Raw genomic sequence first — 12990 nt, 5'->3', positions numbered from 1 at the left:
GGGCCCCCCTCCTGCGGAGCCACCCAGGTGTTAAACGTTCTCCTTGGTGGTGTCTCTAGCAGTGGTGCACATGTCCCCTGCCCCCCCCCTTGGCCAAAATACAGACAGGACAGATCCCACTCCCAGGAGGTCCCCAGAGGAGGCCTGTCCACGGAGACAGGAGGTGGTGGGAGCGGGGGCTGGGGCAGGGGGCGTGGGGTCAGTGCTTCCTGGGGACCGGGCCTCTGTGGGGAGGTGGAAGGTTCTGGAGACGGGTTGGCGGGTGGGGGGATACAGGCGGGGTGAGTGCTTTGTGCCCTGAGCTGCACAGAGACGGTAAATACTCTGTACGTCTCAACCGCAGTAAGGAAAAGCATGTTGGTTATCGGTGTCCTCCCCGCAGGGTGGGGTTTGAAGCGTGTTTTGTTTGTAAATGAAGGAAGCTACGCGTGCTCTCTGCGTGTGAGAGAGACCGCGTGTCACTGCGGCAGAGGGGCTGGCACGCCACGTGGGGTCTGGGTGGTGTGACGTGAGCCTTGGCTGTTCTTCAGGGCGGACTGTGGATCGGTTCAAGGATTCCCCCTTTGCCTTAGGTCGGGTTTGCTTTCCCTCCGCAACGGCCGTCAGCCTGCGCCTCTGTCCCCGCCCGCCCCCAGCAGCACCTGGCTTTCCTTTGGGAACTCACCCCTTTGCTACGTGGGGACCAGAGCCGGCCTCTCGCTGAGCGCCGCCTGTTCCGGGCCCCCGCGGTTGGCCAGGTTGGGTGGTGGTCTGACGCCTGCCTTAGGCTTTCTGGAAGGGGCACCTCCTCCGTGGGTACCGTGGATTGAGGCGGGGGGGCCCCAGGCCCCTGTGACATGCTGTGAGCCTGGTGGGGCCTGGCCTGCAGCTGGCCCCAGTCGGTAAACTAGAGGCCCCTGGTGTGCGGGGCCAGCCCGGCTGCAGGGGTCCGCCTTTGTGGCCCGCTGCCCGGCTGAGCACAGAACAGTTCCATCCGTTCGTTCTTGGGACTTTTTTAAATGTGTATCAGGCCGGCCGACTTGATCGCGAGGGGCAGACGATGGGTACTTCCAGCTCCAGGCCAGATGGCCCCTGCGGCACTTAAGGCAGCGGGGGCGCAGGCACACGTGAGCCAGTGGGCACGGCCCCGTGCCCTTCGCGTCAGGCTGCTGTTTGATGGCTCGGTGACCTTTTCTGGATCCTTCTCAGCTGCCGCGGGGCAGCGCGGGGGTGAGCTAGCTGTGCAGAGTGCTATGACGGGCGCTGCCGCTGGTTCCCTGAGCTGGCCTGTGCTGCCCGTCTGGGGCGCCCTCTCCCCAGCTGCTCTTGGCCTGATGGCTGGGACTTCACCCCGCGTTCCCCAGCGGATGAAAACTTGGGTCTTCCGCTGCCGAGCTGTCCCTGGGTCTCCATGACCAGTCCAGCTGCGGTGAGGGCGTAAGGCATTGGGGAGGGTCCTCGCCTGCTCCCGGCTCAGGGTTTGCTTGCTTGGCCACAGCTCTGAGGCTGTTTGGTGTAAATGAGATTCACACTTGGGTTGCTCAGGCACATGGGCCACATTTCCAGGGCTCTGCAGCCACACGGGGCTGGTTGCCGCCCCGGACAGCCTGTCATCTGGACGGTTTCAAGGAGCAGCGCAGGGCTCTAGGTTTCTACCAAGTGCTGCTTTGATGTCTGCATGCCCGGCCTGCCTCCTGGGCCACCTGGGCCCACACACCTAAGGGGGCTCCCGCGAGAAGCTGAGGAGATCGCGATGACGGGCCTCTGCATCCCCATCCCGCCCCTGAAGACAAGATGGGTTCAGGTTAAAAATTTTATTTTAAGCAAAATCAATGCATCTGTGTAGAATGTACATCGTGACCCAAGACAGAGCCCACCCCCCCATGTGCCTATACCCCAGGGGCCCCAACTCGGGTTCCCAGGGCCGCTGGGGACTTCCCAGCGCTGCCACCTGGCCCCTGCTGTCTGGCCTCCAGGCTGGCCCCGCGGACCCGGCCACTCAGCGGGGCCTACGTGGTTCCTCTGTCCACACGGCTGAGACCACTGGAGAGGAGGACTCCCTGGCACGCAGGCAAACACGGGGCAGGCCTTGGGCTTGCTCCTTGCTCCTGGAATCTTCTGGAAAAGGCAGCCAGAAACCCCCTCCCTGCACTGGGCTGGCAGGAGGAGGCCTCACAGTGACTGGTCATGCACGGGGATGGGAGCCAGGCACAGCCGGCACCCGGCCCTCGGCCCCTGGCCTGGCCTGCCCAGCGCCCCAGCTAGACAAACTCCAGCTGTCTGTCCTGCCCGCTGCCTGCTGCCACCTGCCCAGCGCAGAGCCTCATGGTGGGCAGCCGGACCTCGGCCACGTTGTTGCACTGGTTGGCGTTGTACTCCGAGAGCTGCTGGGCCAGGCCCTCCCCGTCCCCGTCCCCGTCCCCGTCCCCGTCCCCGTCCCCATCAGCGCCGGCCGCGGCCTCCAGCCGCTCCTCGCTGCCGCTGCGGCTGCCCTGGCCCTCCTCCGCGCTGGTCTCGCTGCCCTGCTTCTCCAGGAGACTGAGGCGGTGTGCGGCGCCCCTGGCCGCCGCCGCCAACAGGTCTGAGGTCTCCTCCACCTCAGAGTCCGAGTCGTTGGAGGCCACCTGGGATTCTGCGAAGTCAAGGAAGTTGGCTTATGAGGCAGGGTGGACAGACGTGTCGAGACCTCGGGGTCCTGGGGTCCACGGCCTGACACGCTGTCACCCTCCCCAGGCCCAGCTGCCCCCTGGGACCACCCACCCGCAGCAGAGGGCTGTTGCCGTGGTCCGGGTCCCCACCCGCTGTGGCGTCCACAAACCCCTCCAGCTTCTCTGCCGCTGCTGGCACGGGTCGGGCAGGCCAGCCTCCGTCGGAGGAAACCCCACAGGCCACGCAGTGTCCAGGCACCTGACATGGCCCCGCACCGCCGCGCCGTCCCCACCGCTCACCTGGGCCCCCTTCGGCGGCCTTCTCCTGCAGTGGGAAGCCGGTCCCTGCACTCGCCTCCGGGTGGGGCGTCTGTGCCGCCTCGGCCCGTTGCACGTACGCTTCCTGCAGGGGGAGCGTGGCTCAGGCGGGGCCCGGGGTCCCGGCCATCCCCGGCTCTGCTCTCCGTCTCGTAAATAGACTAAAAACTAACAACGCCGGGCGCCCGCAAGGCTCGGTTGGTGAAGCAGCCGCCGCCGACTCCTCTCAGGATCCTGGGGGCCTGGGATCGAGTCCCCTGCTTCGGGCTCCCTGCGCCACGGGGACTCTGCCTCTCCCTCGGCCTCTGCCGCTCGCTCTCAGAGGCCGATAGAAGCCTCGTGATGTGTGTTATGGGCAGAATAATACGAAAAAAAGGGCCTAAAACTTGTCAGCACCCCCTGCAGCTGCATGTGTGGTGACACTGCATCCTGTGCATATGGGCTGAGCTTGTCCCTCTGGGTAGCAGGCCGCGGCCCACAAGGCTCGGGTCCTGCCGTGTGGCCGCCAGCGTGTCTGCCGCCCCTGCACACCCGCAGGCCCCAGCAGAGGGGACATGAGCACGACAGCGAGACGCTCGGAGGCCAAGCAAGCAGAGCTTGTGGAGGAGCAGCCAGGTGAGGAGGCACAGTGGAGCCAGCTGGGCAGCAGGGCGCTCGTGGGCTCCAGGGCAGCTGGGGAGGCGGGCCACAGGGCCTTTGCACCCGCGTGAGCCCCCAGAGTCGGTCCTTTGCTTGTAAGATACCTCTGGGCCCCCTGCTGACCACGCCGCTGAAAGCGAGCCTCACCGGGGTTTCCTGTCTCCGTCGTCGCGGCCCCCACGGCACTCACAGAGCCCGCCCCCCTCCTCGGAGTGGGCAGCCCTGGGGCCCAGCACCACCCTCACCTCGGGCCCATCGTCGAAGACCAGGCCGTAGTGGGCGATGAGGGTCTCCACGACCCGGGCCTGGTGGGGGTAGTCGACCAGGGAGGACAGGGACACGGTGGCCTCGGTGGGCCTTGGCCGCAGCAGCGTGGGCCCAAACACAATGCCCAGGTTCCCCGGAGTCATCTTGTTGTCCTGCTCCACCTCCACGATCCTAGGGTCACACGGACACGGGCACCATGAGAGGCCCCTCGGCGCCCCCAGGCCTCCAGCCCTGATCCCGCCGCGCCGGCCCTCACCTGCGCAGGTGCCGCAGCAAGTACTGCAGAGTGGCCAGGTTCTCGGGGGGCAGGTCCCGCAGCAGCTCCCGCAGCCGGCCCGCCATGGCCACAGCCGCAGCCTCGCTCTGGGCGGGGTCTGCTCGGCCCCGGGTCGCCGCCTTGGCCTCGGCCTCCGCCTTCAGGCTGTCCTTGGCCAGCCCCACGAGCTCATGGTACAGGCGGAAGGAGATGAGCGGTTCGGGCAGCTGCGGGGGGACAGGTCGCGTGGGGTCGGCGTCCCCCACCCCGGCCCGGCTCCCTGCTCCCAGCCCCAGCCCGCCGGCCCCACCTGCCGCAGGTAGAGTTTGAGGACGTTGCTGATGTCGTGGGGCAACGCCTGTGACAGCTCCACCAGCTCCTTGCCGTTCTCGAATGCCTGGCACAGCTTCTCCACGCGCGTCTTCACCCCGTTGACGCGGTAGATGCCCTGCGGGGGCCGTGGTCAGCCTGGGCCCCCCCACCGCGCCTGCCCCCCGCCCCCGCGGCGCTCACCTTGGTGTGCAGCGCCCGCTGCTCGATCTCGCAGACGCACTTCTTGATGATGAAGGGCACGCCGTCGGGGGTGCTCCGGGCCGCCGGGCCGAAGTCCTGGCCGAAGAGCTGCAGGCGGCCCTGGAGCTTCTTGTGGCCGCACTGGATGGCCAGCGTCTCCAGGCACTTCTTGTGGCAGGCCAGGCAGCACTGCGGCCGGCGGGCGCCCGTGAGCCCCCGCTCCCCGCCACGGCCGCGGGCCCACGCCCCAGGCCTCCGCCCCGACACCCGCCCGGGCCCTGTGCCCCCCGCCCGCCGCCCGCCGCCCTCCGCCCGCCGCCCTCCTCACCTCCTCGCACTCGGCGCCCTGGAAGTACACGTAGCTGTTGCACTCCCTGCACTTGGCGGGCGTGCGGAGCTTCCGCAGCCGGTGGGTGCGGGCGGCCTTGGACAGCCCCACGTGGCGGAAGGGCCCGCTGGGCAAGGCCACCGGCAGCTCGGGGCTCATGCCGTTGAGGTCGGCTGCGGGGGTCGGGCGGTCAGGCCGAGGCCTGCTGGCGGGCTCCCAGCCCCCCCCCCCCGCGGCGGTCGGGCCCTCACCCTGCTCGAAGGCGGCCGCCCCCGCGCTGCCCTCCGGCTCCACCAGCTCCTCGCTGGACGACATGGTGCCGCTGGACGACATCCGCTCCCGCTTCTTAAAGTCCCCTGAGCGGGAAACGGGCGTCAGGCGGCCGGACCCTCCCCAGAGGGCTCACCCTGCTGGACGCGCGTGCCCAGGGGGCCGCGCTCACCCGAGCCAGGGCTGGGGTCCAGGCTGCCGTCCGAGTCTGACATGGTGGTGGGCCACGACTTGTGCACCTGGTGTCCGCGCCCTCCTGCGGAACGGGGTGTCTCCAGTAGGGCGAGGGGCTACAGGGAGGCCGCGTCCGCCCCGCACCCCTGCCCGACACTCACCCCTGCGCTCCTTGGCCAGCGCCCCGTCACTGGGCCCACCGTCCTTCTCGGGGCTGCCCGTGGCCTCTGTCGCCGCGGCGTCGCCGACGAAGCTGCCCTTCCGCGTGCGCATGACGGGGGACCTGGTGGGACAGGCAGGTACGGAAGCCTCGGCAGGGGGCTGCCCCGCCGCCCCAGGCGCGAGCGGGAGGCCGTACCAGGTGTTCATGGAGGCGTAGGGCTCAAAGTCGTAGCGCACGTCGGGCTCCTCGCCGCGCTGCAGCTGGCCCACGTGGTAGGCGTACTGCTGGCCCGGGTCGTACAGCTTGCTGCTCTCGCACAGCATCTGGAAGTGCACGGGCAGCGGGGCCGTCTGCATGTGCATCATCTGGTAGTAGGAGATGGTGGCCTGCGGGGGGGTGCCGCGTGTGAGCCCCGCCACGGTTGGGGCCCAGGGGCGCAGCCGACGGCCCCCCAACACCGCCAGCCGTGGGGACGTGGGGAGCGCACCGACTTGATGGTCTGGTCGCTCTGCCGGATGACCTCCTGGATCTGCCGCAGCACCGTCACCTTGGTGTCCTCCAGCTCCTGCTTCTGCGTCTTGGCGTCGGCCACACACGTCCGGTAGGTGGCCATGGCTTCCTCCGCCTGGACGGGCCGGGGTGCACAGGGACATGTCGGCGCGGCGCCGCCAGGAGAGCGGGGCGGCAGGAAGGCCCTGGTGCAGGATGTGCCCTGCGCGGTGGGAGCCGCGGCCCCTGGGCTGGCCCTGCCCGCCCCCCCCCAAGGCGCGCACCTTGTTCTTGGCCTCCTCCTCCAGACGCCGCCGCTTGTCCAGGGTCTTGGAGGCAGCAGCCCCGGGCCCCGTGACCGCCTGCTCCTCCTCGGCCTTGACTGCCAGGAGGCGGGCCTTGGTGTGGTCCTCACAGCGCTGCGTGTAGCCCTGCTTGGCCTTGCGCAGGTTGGACTCAGCCTCTTGCTGCGGGCGTGGAGGTGGGGACGCCAGTCCAGAGCCATCCTGGGCCCGGCCGCGGCTCCCGCCACATCCTGACACCCGCCCCCCAACACGGAGCTCGCAGCTCAGCCTCCCACGCGTCTCAGTTCACAGCCCGTCCGTCGGGGTGACAGCGGGAGAGGAGGCGGGCACCCCTGCAGCAGGGCCCTGGGGGGACCATTCCAGCCCCCGGCGCCCGCCCCCCACCCAGACTGGCAGCCACGCTTCCGTCTCTCACTTCCCCTCGCACAGAACGGCGCGGCCGCCCCAGCAGGAAGCCAGGCACCCTCAGGGGTGGCAGGAAGAGCACTTGGTCAGAAACCAGGGGGCCTCCTGGGGGCCACACCTTGCAGCCGACAGACCGCGTCAGACGCTCAAACATAAACGAGCTTGTGCGACAAGACAGGCAGAGTATTTGAAAACACTCGGTGTGGGGAGGCCTACGCAGGACAGGAAACCCAGGAACCATGAGAAAGGCTCCAGCTGCCACTCACAGCTCTCTATCCAGCTAAACAGGCCACAGGTAAAATCAAAAGTCAGAACTAAACCCAGGGTGGGGGGTGGTCTATAGGTCACATCAGCGAGGGTGGTTCTCTCATATGTCAAGAGCTCTGGCAAATCAATAAGGAATAGGCCACGGTCCAATCCGCAGTGAGCAAAGGACAGGAAATGAGGGTTTGGAGAATGAAGTGGCAGCAGCTCAGGAGAGGCTCTCGGGCTCTCACCGCCCCCCCAGCCGGCCCGCTTTGGGCACGTGTCAGAGAACACCACGGACCCAGCAGCGAGCAAAATGTCGACGGGCAGGATCTAGTGAAACGGGCCAAGTGGCCTCCATAGCTGAGCACCCGGAGCCCACAGACAGGGGCGAGGCCGCGGCACGAGGCTGGAGCAGAAGCGCCAACGCTGCCAGCCCCGCGTGCACAGACGGAGGCTTCCGGGAGGGCCGGGGACGGAGGGCCGGGGCGGAGCCCCTTCACCACAGGCCCTGCCAGCAGAGCTTTGGAACCGGGAAGGAGCAACGCGAGGGAACCTGGCGCCTGCGGGCGGCCTGCGAGAACCTGCCTCCCCCAACCCAGACCCTCCGTGCGACGGCGGGGGGCGGGACGCGCATGTGCGCACCCCTTCCTGCACAGCTGGGCACCTCGGCCCGGGGTGGGCACAGGAGGCCACAGCGCCCCCCGCGCCCCCGCCGCCTGCGTACCAGCTTCCTCTGGGCGCGGTGCCACGACTCCTTAATCTCCTTCCTGCGCTTCTCGTGCTCGAGCCGCCTCACGTTCAGGGGCTGGGGGCACAGGCCGTGAGCCGGGGACGCCCCGCGCAGCCCGCCGCCCCCGCCCCCGCCCCCCGCCGGCGCAGCCCACCTGCACGAAGGTCTGGTTCTGCAGCGTGGCCACTGCCTGCATCAAGCCTTGGCCGAACTCCAGGTCCTGGTCCAGGGCCAGGGAGTAGATGGACTGCAGGGGCATGTGGGGCTGTGGGGCGGGGCCGGCCGTCAGGGGGTGGCCTGCGGGCTGCGCAGCCCCCATCCCTCGGCGGCCCTAGGCATCCCCCCCCGGGCCCCCACCTCCTGCGTGACGCTGTGCCGGTAGTTGTGCATGATCTTCTGCAGGCCTTTGACAAAGTCCATGTCTGCGGGCAGGCAGGGAGCCGTGTGAGTGCAGGGGTGGGGGGCCGGGCCCCCCCAGAACCCCCGGGGGCCCCGCCTACCCAGCGCCATGCGCTTCTCCAGGTAGCCGGTGAGGTCCTTCATGTACTTGGCCACGTTCTTGGCGTACTGCAGGGCGGCGTCCACGCCCCCCTCGCAGCGCTGCAGCAGCATGTCCACCTCCTCGGAGGGCAGGCAGCCTGCGGGGCACCCGCTTAGCCCGGCCTGGCGCCCCAGCCCCGCCTCCTGCCCGCCGACCCCCCCCACAGCCCGCCATCGGCCGAGGAGACGCTCACCCGCGTCACCGTCTTCGGCGCTGGCATCGGCCCCCTCCGCCGCCGGCCCGTACTGGTGCTCCACGGTCTGCAGGGCAGACTCAGGTGAGGCCCCGCGTGAGGCCCACCCACCCCGGCTCAGGACGCGGGGCTGCCCCGTGCTCACCTGGCTGGGGTCCCCGGGGGGCACGGACAGGAGAGTCGTGCTGTCCACTTCCCCCATGAGGTACTCGGACACACTGCAGGGCGGGGAGGGGTCAGGCTGGGAGACCCGGGGCCCGCCCCCGCCCCCGGCCCCCCGGCCCCCGCGCCCCGCAGCGCTCACGTGTTACCGAAGGACACGGCCATGGTCTCCAGGGCCTTCTCGAACTCCTCCTTGTCGGCCTCGTTGTTGCTGCACTCGTAATGGAAGCCTGGGGCGGGCGCGGGGGCGAGGGGCCGCTGGTCACCCCACGCCGTCACCGGGGGCGCCGTCCGCCAGGGGCAGCGCCACGGCAGGGGTGCCTGTCAGATTGCCGCGAGCCCTCCAAACACCCTCCAAGGGTCCCTTCCTCCAGGAAGCCCTCCCGGCCCCCCGCTGACCTCTGATCCTGGCGATGAGGGTGCCGGCGGCCGTGAGCGTCTCCATGGTGTTCAGCAGCGGGTACTTGTTGATGATCTGGCGCATCACGCGGAGGACCTCGCCCAGGCACTCGTGGGCCAGCCCCCGGCGGGCCTCCAGCAGCTCTGCCGGGCAGGGCGCCGTGAGCGGGAGGGAGCGCCCGGCCAGGGCAGCCGCCCGCCCCTCCCCGGCGGGGAGACCGAGGCAGAGGCGGGCCAGGCCGGTCTCTGTGGGCCCCCGCTGCGGCCCAGGCCGTGGTGGACGCAGCCCCTTCGCTCACGACACCTTCCGGGTCATCCAGACAGCACACACCTGCGCTTCAGGTGGCCGCCCTGGTGCCTCCCTCCTCCACGCAGCCCCCCGGCCCTTTCCCGCCGTGGCCCTGACCGCTCAAGGTTCTGGCCAGCCCTCCGCCTGCCCTGCCTGCTGCGGTCATCTACTCCCCGCTGGCAGCGGCCCCCAGCGGCCCCCAGAGGCCCCTGCCGCCATCATCCGTGTTTTGCAGATGGGGAAACTGAGGCACACCCATCATTTCTCAAATATGAAAAAAAAGATGGAAAGCTTTCCCATGTACACTGGCTCAGAAGGCACAAGAACTCGTCTGGAGGGCCCGGCTCGGCCTTGTCTCCAGGGCAGTGGGGAGCCATAGAAGGTCCTAGAGCGAAGCAGGGCTGAGGTCACATCTGTGTCTTGGAACGGGGCCTTAAATGCTCTGCACAGACACTATTTTTTTTCCCTAAGACTTTACGCTTAAGTGACGTCCACACCCGGTGCAGGGCTGGAACTCACAACCCTGAGATCAAGAGACGCAGGTGCCTCCGACTCAGCCAGCGGGGTGCCCGTCACCCGCCCTAAGGAGACAGCGCGAAGCAGCAAGCGCCAGACGCGCCCGCTCGGTAGGAACAGGAACGCGGGGAGGGAAGGGGAGGGAAGGGGAGGGATGGACGGCCAGCTGGGGCCAGCCTCGCCCGCGCCCCGACTCCCCGCTGACGGCCGGTGCTCCAGAGCGCAGCGGGGCCTGAGAGCCCTGAGGCCCCCGGGGAGACCCCAGGACGGCGGGCCTCGGCCCTCCACGCCCACCTGCCCAGGCCGCAGATGAGACACCTGAGGCCCGGGGAGGGGCCCAGCAGAGGAAGCCCCGCGCTCAACCTACATCCTCCCCTCCAGGTGGCCCAGGGGCAGGAGGGCCCGCCGCGCCCCAGCCCCCCGCACACGCCCCGGGGCGCAGCCCACCCAGGCCTGGCCTCCAAGGAAGCGCGGGGATCGGAAAGGAACCGAGATTAGCGCGTTTCCCCAGGAAGCGGCTGTGGCCCCCGCCCGGGCCAGATAACCCTGGGGGGCCCCCACCCCGCCGCGGGGCCAGGCCACTGGGGGCCGAGCGCCCAGCCCAGCTGGGGCCCCTCCGACCCGGGGGCCCTGGGGGCAGCAGGTCGGGGTGCGGGCTGGGTGCTGGGGTGCGGCCTCGGGGGAGCGGGCAGCAGGCCGCGCACGAGGTGCCAGGGACAAACAGGAAGCAGATGAAAATAACCCGGCAGGAAGCGGCTGTCAGCGCCACACGAGGAGAAAACGGAACCGCCGCCCCAGAGCCGTCACGGCGGCGGGCACACGCCGCGGCCTCCCGGGCTTCTGCGGCCTCAGCCTCAGCCGGTGGACCTGGCCCCACCTCTGCCCCGACGCCCTCCAGGGCTGCCCACTGGCCTCACGAGGACACCGGGGACGCCCCGAAACCTGGACCCAGGGGGATCTCCGTGTGTGCCTCTGGGCCCCTGTGACGTCCCTGCGCCGTGGCCTCCTGCTGGACACGTCCCCGAGGGCCTGGCCGCAGCAGCGTCGCCCCCCGGCCCCAGCCGCCCACGGGGTCAGAGGAGCGGTGTGTGGCCCCGCCCCCCAGGCTCCGGTCCCGGCGCTTCTCACCGTCACGCAGGACATAGTCCCTGAGCTTCTCGAGGCTCTTGGCCAGGCGGCCCACGTCCGCCAGCAGCTGGGAGATGTCCTCCCCGGAGTCGGGCCCGGGCGCGTCGCCGGGGAGCTCGGCGGGGCTGGCAGTGGCCAGCGGGCTGCGGTGGCCGCGGCCCAGCGTCCAGGAGCCGGCCCCGGGCAGCGGGAAGCCCGCGGCGCTCGCATGGCGGCTCAGGCTCGTGGGCCGCTTGAGCGTGCCCGTGGCCTTGGCGTTGGCGGCGGCACTCGGCGGCTCCGCGCTGGCCCCGGGGGACGCCGCGTCGGCCCCATCCTTCCTGGGCAGCTCCTGGGGAGGACGGGCGAGCCGGTAGCCAGGTACCCGGCCCCGCGCTGCCTCGGCTTCCCCACGGCCGGGGGGGGGGGCTCTGCAGGGTCTCCCGCGGACCCCATGGGGACCAAAGGCCAGAGGTCAGGGGGCCGAGATTTGGTGCCCTGCCCCGCCCACACCTGTTACCCAACATCCTCTTCCCCAGAGCTTTCACAAACAACGGTCTCTGCCCAAACCACAGCCAGGGGTGGGGCCTGTGAGGGCGTGGGGGAGGGGCACCCCACTTCCTGGTGGGGTGGGGTGGGGTGGGGAGGGTCCCGGGGGTCCTCGGCCCTGCAGCCCCCTCCAGGCTGCTGCAGGCACACCTCCGCGCAGGCGAAGATACCTCTGTCGACTCCCGTGCCCCCGAGAGTCCTGGGGACCCTGAAGTCCTCGAGCACCCCCAAAGCTTCTCAACCTCCAGGCCCCACACCCACAGGTCCCGTGTCGTGCCCTGCTGCCCTGTCAACCTTCGGCCCCGAAGCTGCGCTGTAGCTGTCACACCCGACGGCACCCTGGCCCCAGGTCCCCTGAGCCCTGCCCTGCGGCGCCCCAGCCCGGGCACCCTCCCGCCCGCCCCCCGGCCCCTCGGCCAGGCGCTCGGGGCAAGCAGAGGGCTCCTACCGTGAGCCGAACGCCGGGGTCCTGGCCTGACCTGCGGGCTCCGTGCCGTCCAGCCCGGCAGGGGCTGTAGCTGGTGGGAGCCCCCCGCCAGCGGCCCCGCATGGAGCTGCTGGGCCCTTGGCGGCAGGCGCACGGCGCACCCCTGGGCCCTGGCGCCCGCTGTCACGCCCAGGCCCCCGCCCGCGCTGCACTCCCCGGAGAGGCTCACTCACCCCCAAGGGCTGTGGGCTGGGGCTTCCCGCCCGGTTCTTTTTCGAGATGGAAGGGGTTTTCATGAGCTCCCGCTTCTTCCTGGAGAACATGGTGGGGCCTGGGCCGGGGGAGGCGGGCTGGGGTCGGGCAGGCGGGGGTCCCGCTGCTGAGCTCTCAGCACCGCCTGCTCCAGGGCCACATTGTCGCCGGCCACCCCCTCCCCAGCTGTCAGCCCCACGTGACAGGCCCGGCCCTCATTGGCGGGCCCTCCCCCCCACAGGAAAAGGCCTCCCGAGGCAGTGCCGGTGACGCAGGCCTGCCCCCCACCCGCCCCGGCCGCAGCCTGCCCCTCCACGCAGTGGGCTTCACGGTGGGGTCCCAGAGCCCACCCCCAGCTTCCACTTTCAGGGCGCGTGTGCTGGCGGGGGTGCCGGGGCCTGGCACTGCTGGCCTGGCACGCGGGGCGGGCACACGGCGGCAGGTGACACTGTGGCAGGCGGCGGGGATGCAGACCCTCAGTCCGGCACACTGGATGCAGCTGGGAGTGTGCACACACGCGTGCACGGCGACACGTGTGGACTCGGGCAGGTTTTGCCGCCACGAAGCTCACAGACGGAAGGGACGAGCCAGGGCCCCTGTCTCAGACCCGGGGCGCAGTCTCCTGCCGTCCAGCCCCGTCCTCCCTCCTGGGGCGCATGGCAAGGCCCCGGGCACAGCAGGGCCCCTGTTCCCACGGTCCAGGAGCACACGCAGACCCGCCACTGACAGGACACTGTGGGAAACATGCGCGGCCAGACCTGGGGCCTCGCCTCCGCGCCCCCCAGGCCCCAGCCCTCACCCTCCCTGACGCCCCCGCTGAGC

At 70.1% G+C, this 12990-nt stretch overlaps 1 protein-coding gene across 4 annotated transcripts; it reads right to left on the bottom strand.

Annotated features, from left to right (window-relative positions):
* Nucleotides 1-1761: 1761 nt before the first annotated feature.
* ARHGAP45 (Rho GTPase activating protein 45) lies at nucleotides 1762-12348 on the bottom strand. Of its 4 annotated transcripts, none has more exons than XM_041764299.1 (23): nucleotides 12150-12348; nucleotides 10962-11292; nucleotides 9029-9172; nucleotides 8772-8859; nucleotides 8613-8685; nucleotides 8468-8534; nucleotides 8234-8371; nucleotides 8091-8155; nucleotides 7888-7998; nucleotides 7728-7808; nucleotides 6329-6511; nucleotides 6043-6180; nucleotides 5751-5941; nucleotides 5554-5675; nucleotides 5391-5474; nucleotides 5200-5304; nucleotides 4949-5121; nucleotides 4621-4809; nucleotides 4418-4555; nucleotides 4108-4334; nucleotides 3830-4022; nucleotides 2928-3030; nucleotides 1762-2611 (listed from the first exon to the last, which is right to left on the bottom strand). In XM_041764299.1, the coding sequence occupies exons 1-23, from the start codon at nucleotides 12237-12239 to the stop codon at nucleotides 2241-2243; spliced, it is 3405 nt and encodes a 1134-aa protein (XP_041620233.1). In that variant the 5' UTR covers nucleotides 12240-12348; the 3' UTR covers nucleotides 1762-2240. The 4 variants fall into 4 exon arrangements, with proteins under 4 accessions (XP_041620233.1, XP_041620232.1, XP_041620231.1 ...); XM_041764298.1 differs by lacking the exon at nucleotides 12150-12348 and adding an exon at nucleotides 11938-12114; XM_041764297.1 differs by having other exon boundaries at nucleotides 5554-5941.
* Between the last annotated feature and the right edge of the window lie 642 nt (nucleotides 12349-12990).

Source organism: Vulpes lagopus, chromosome 7, assembly GCF_018345385.1.
Source record: "Vulpes lagopus strain Blue_001 chromosome 7, ASM1834538v1, whole genome shotgun sequence".
In the NCBI taxonomy this organism is placed as follows: domain Eukaryota; kingdom Metazoa; phylum Chordata; class Mammalia; order Carnivora; family Canidae; genus Vulpes; species Vulpes lagopus.
This window is presented reverse-complemented; position numbering and strand designations above follow the sequence as displayed.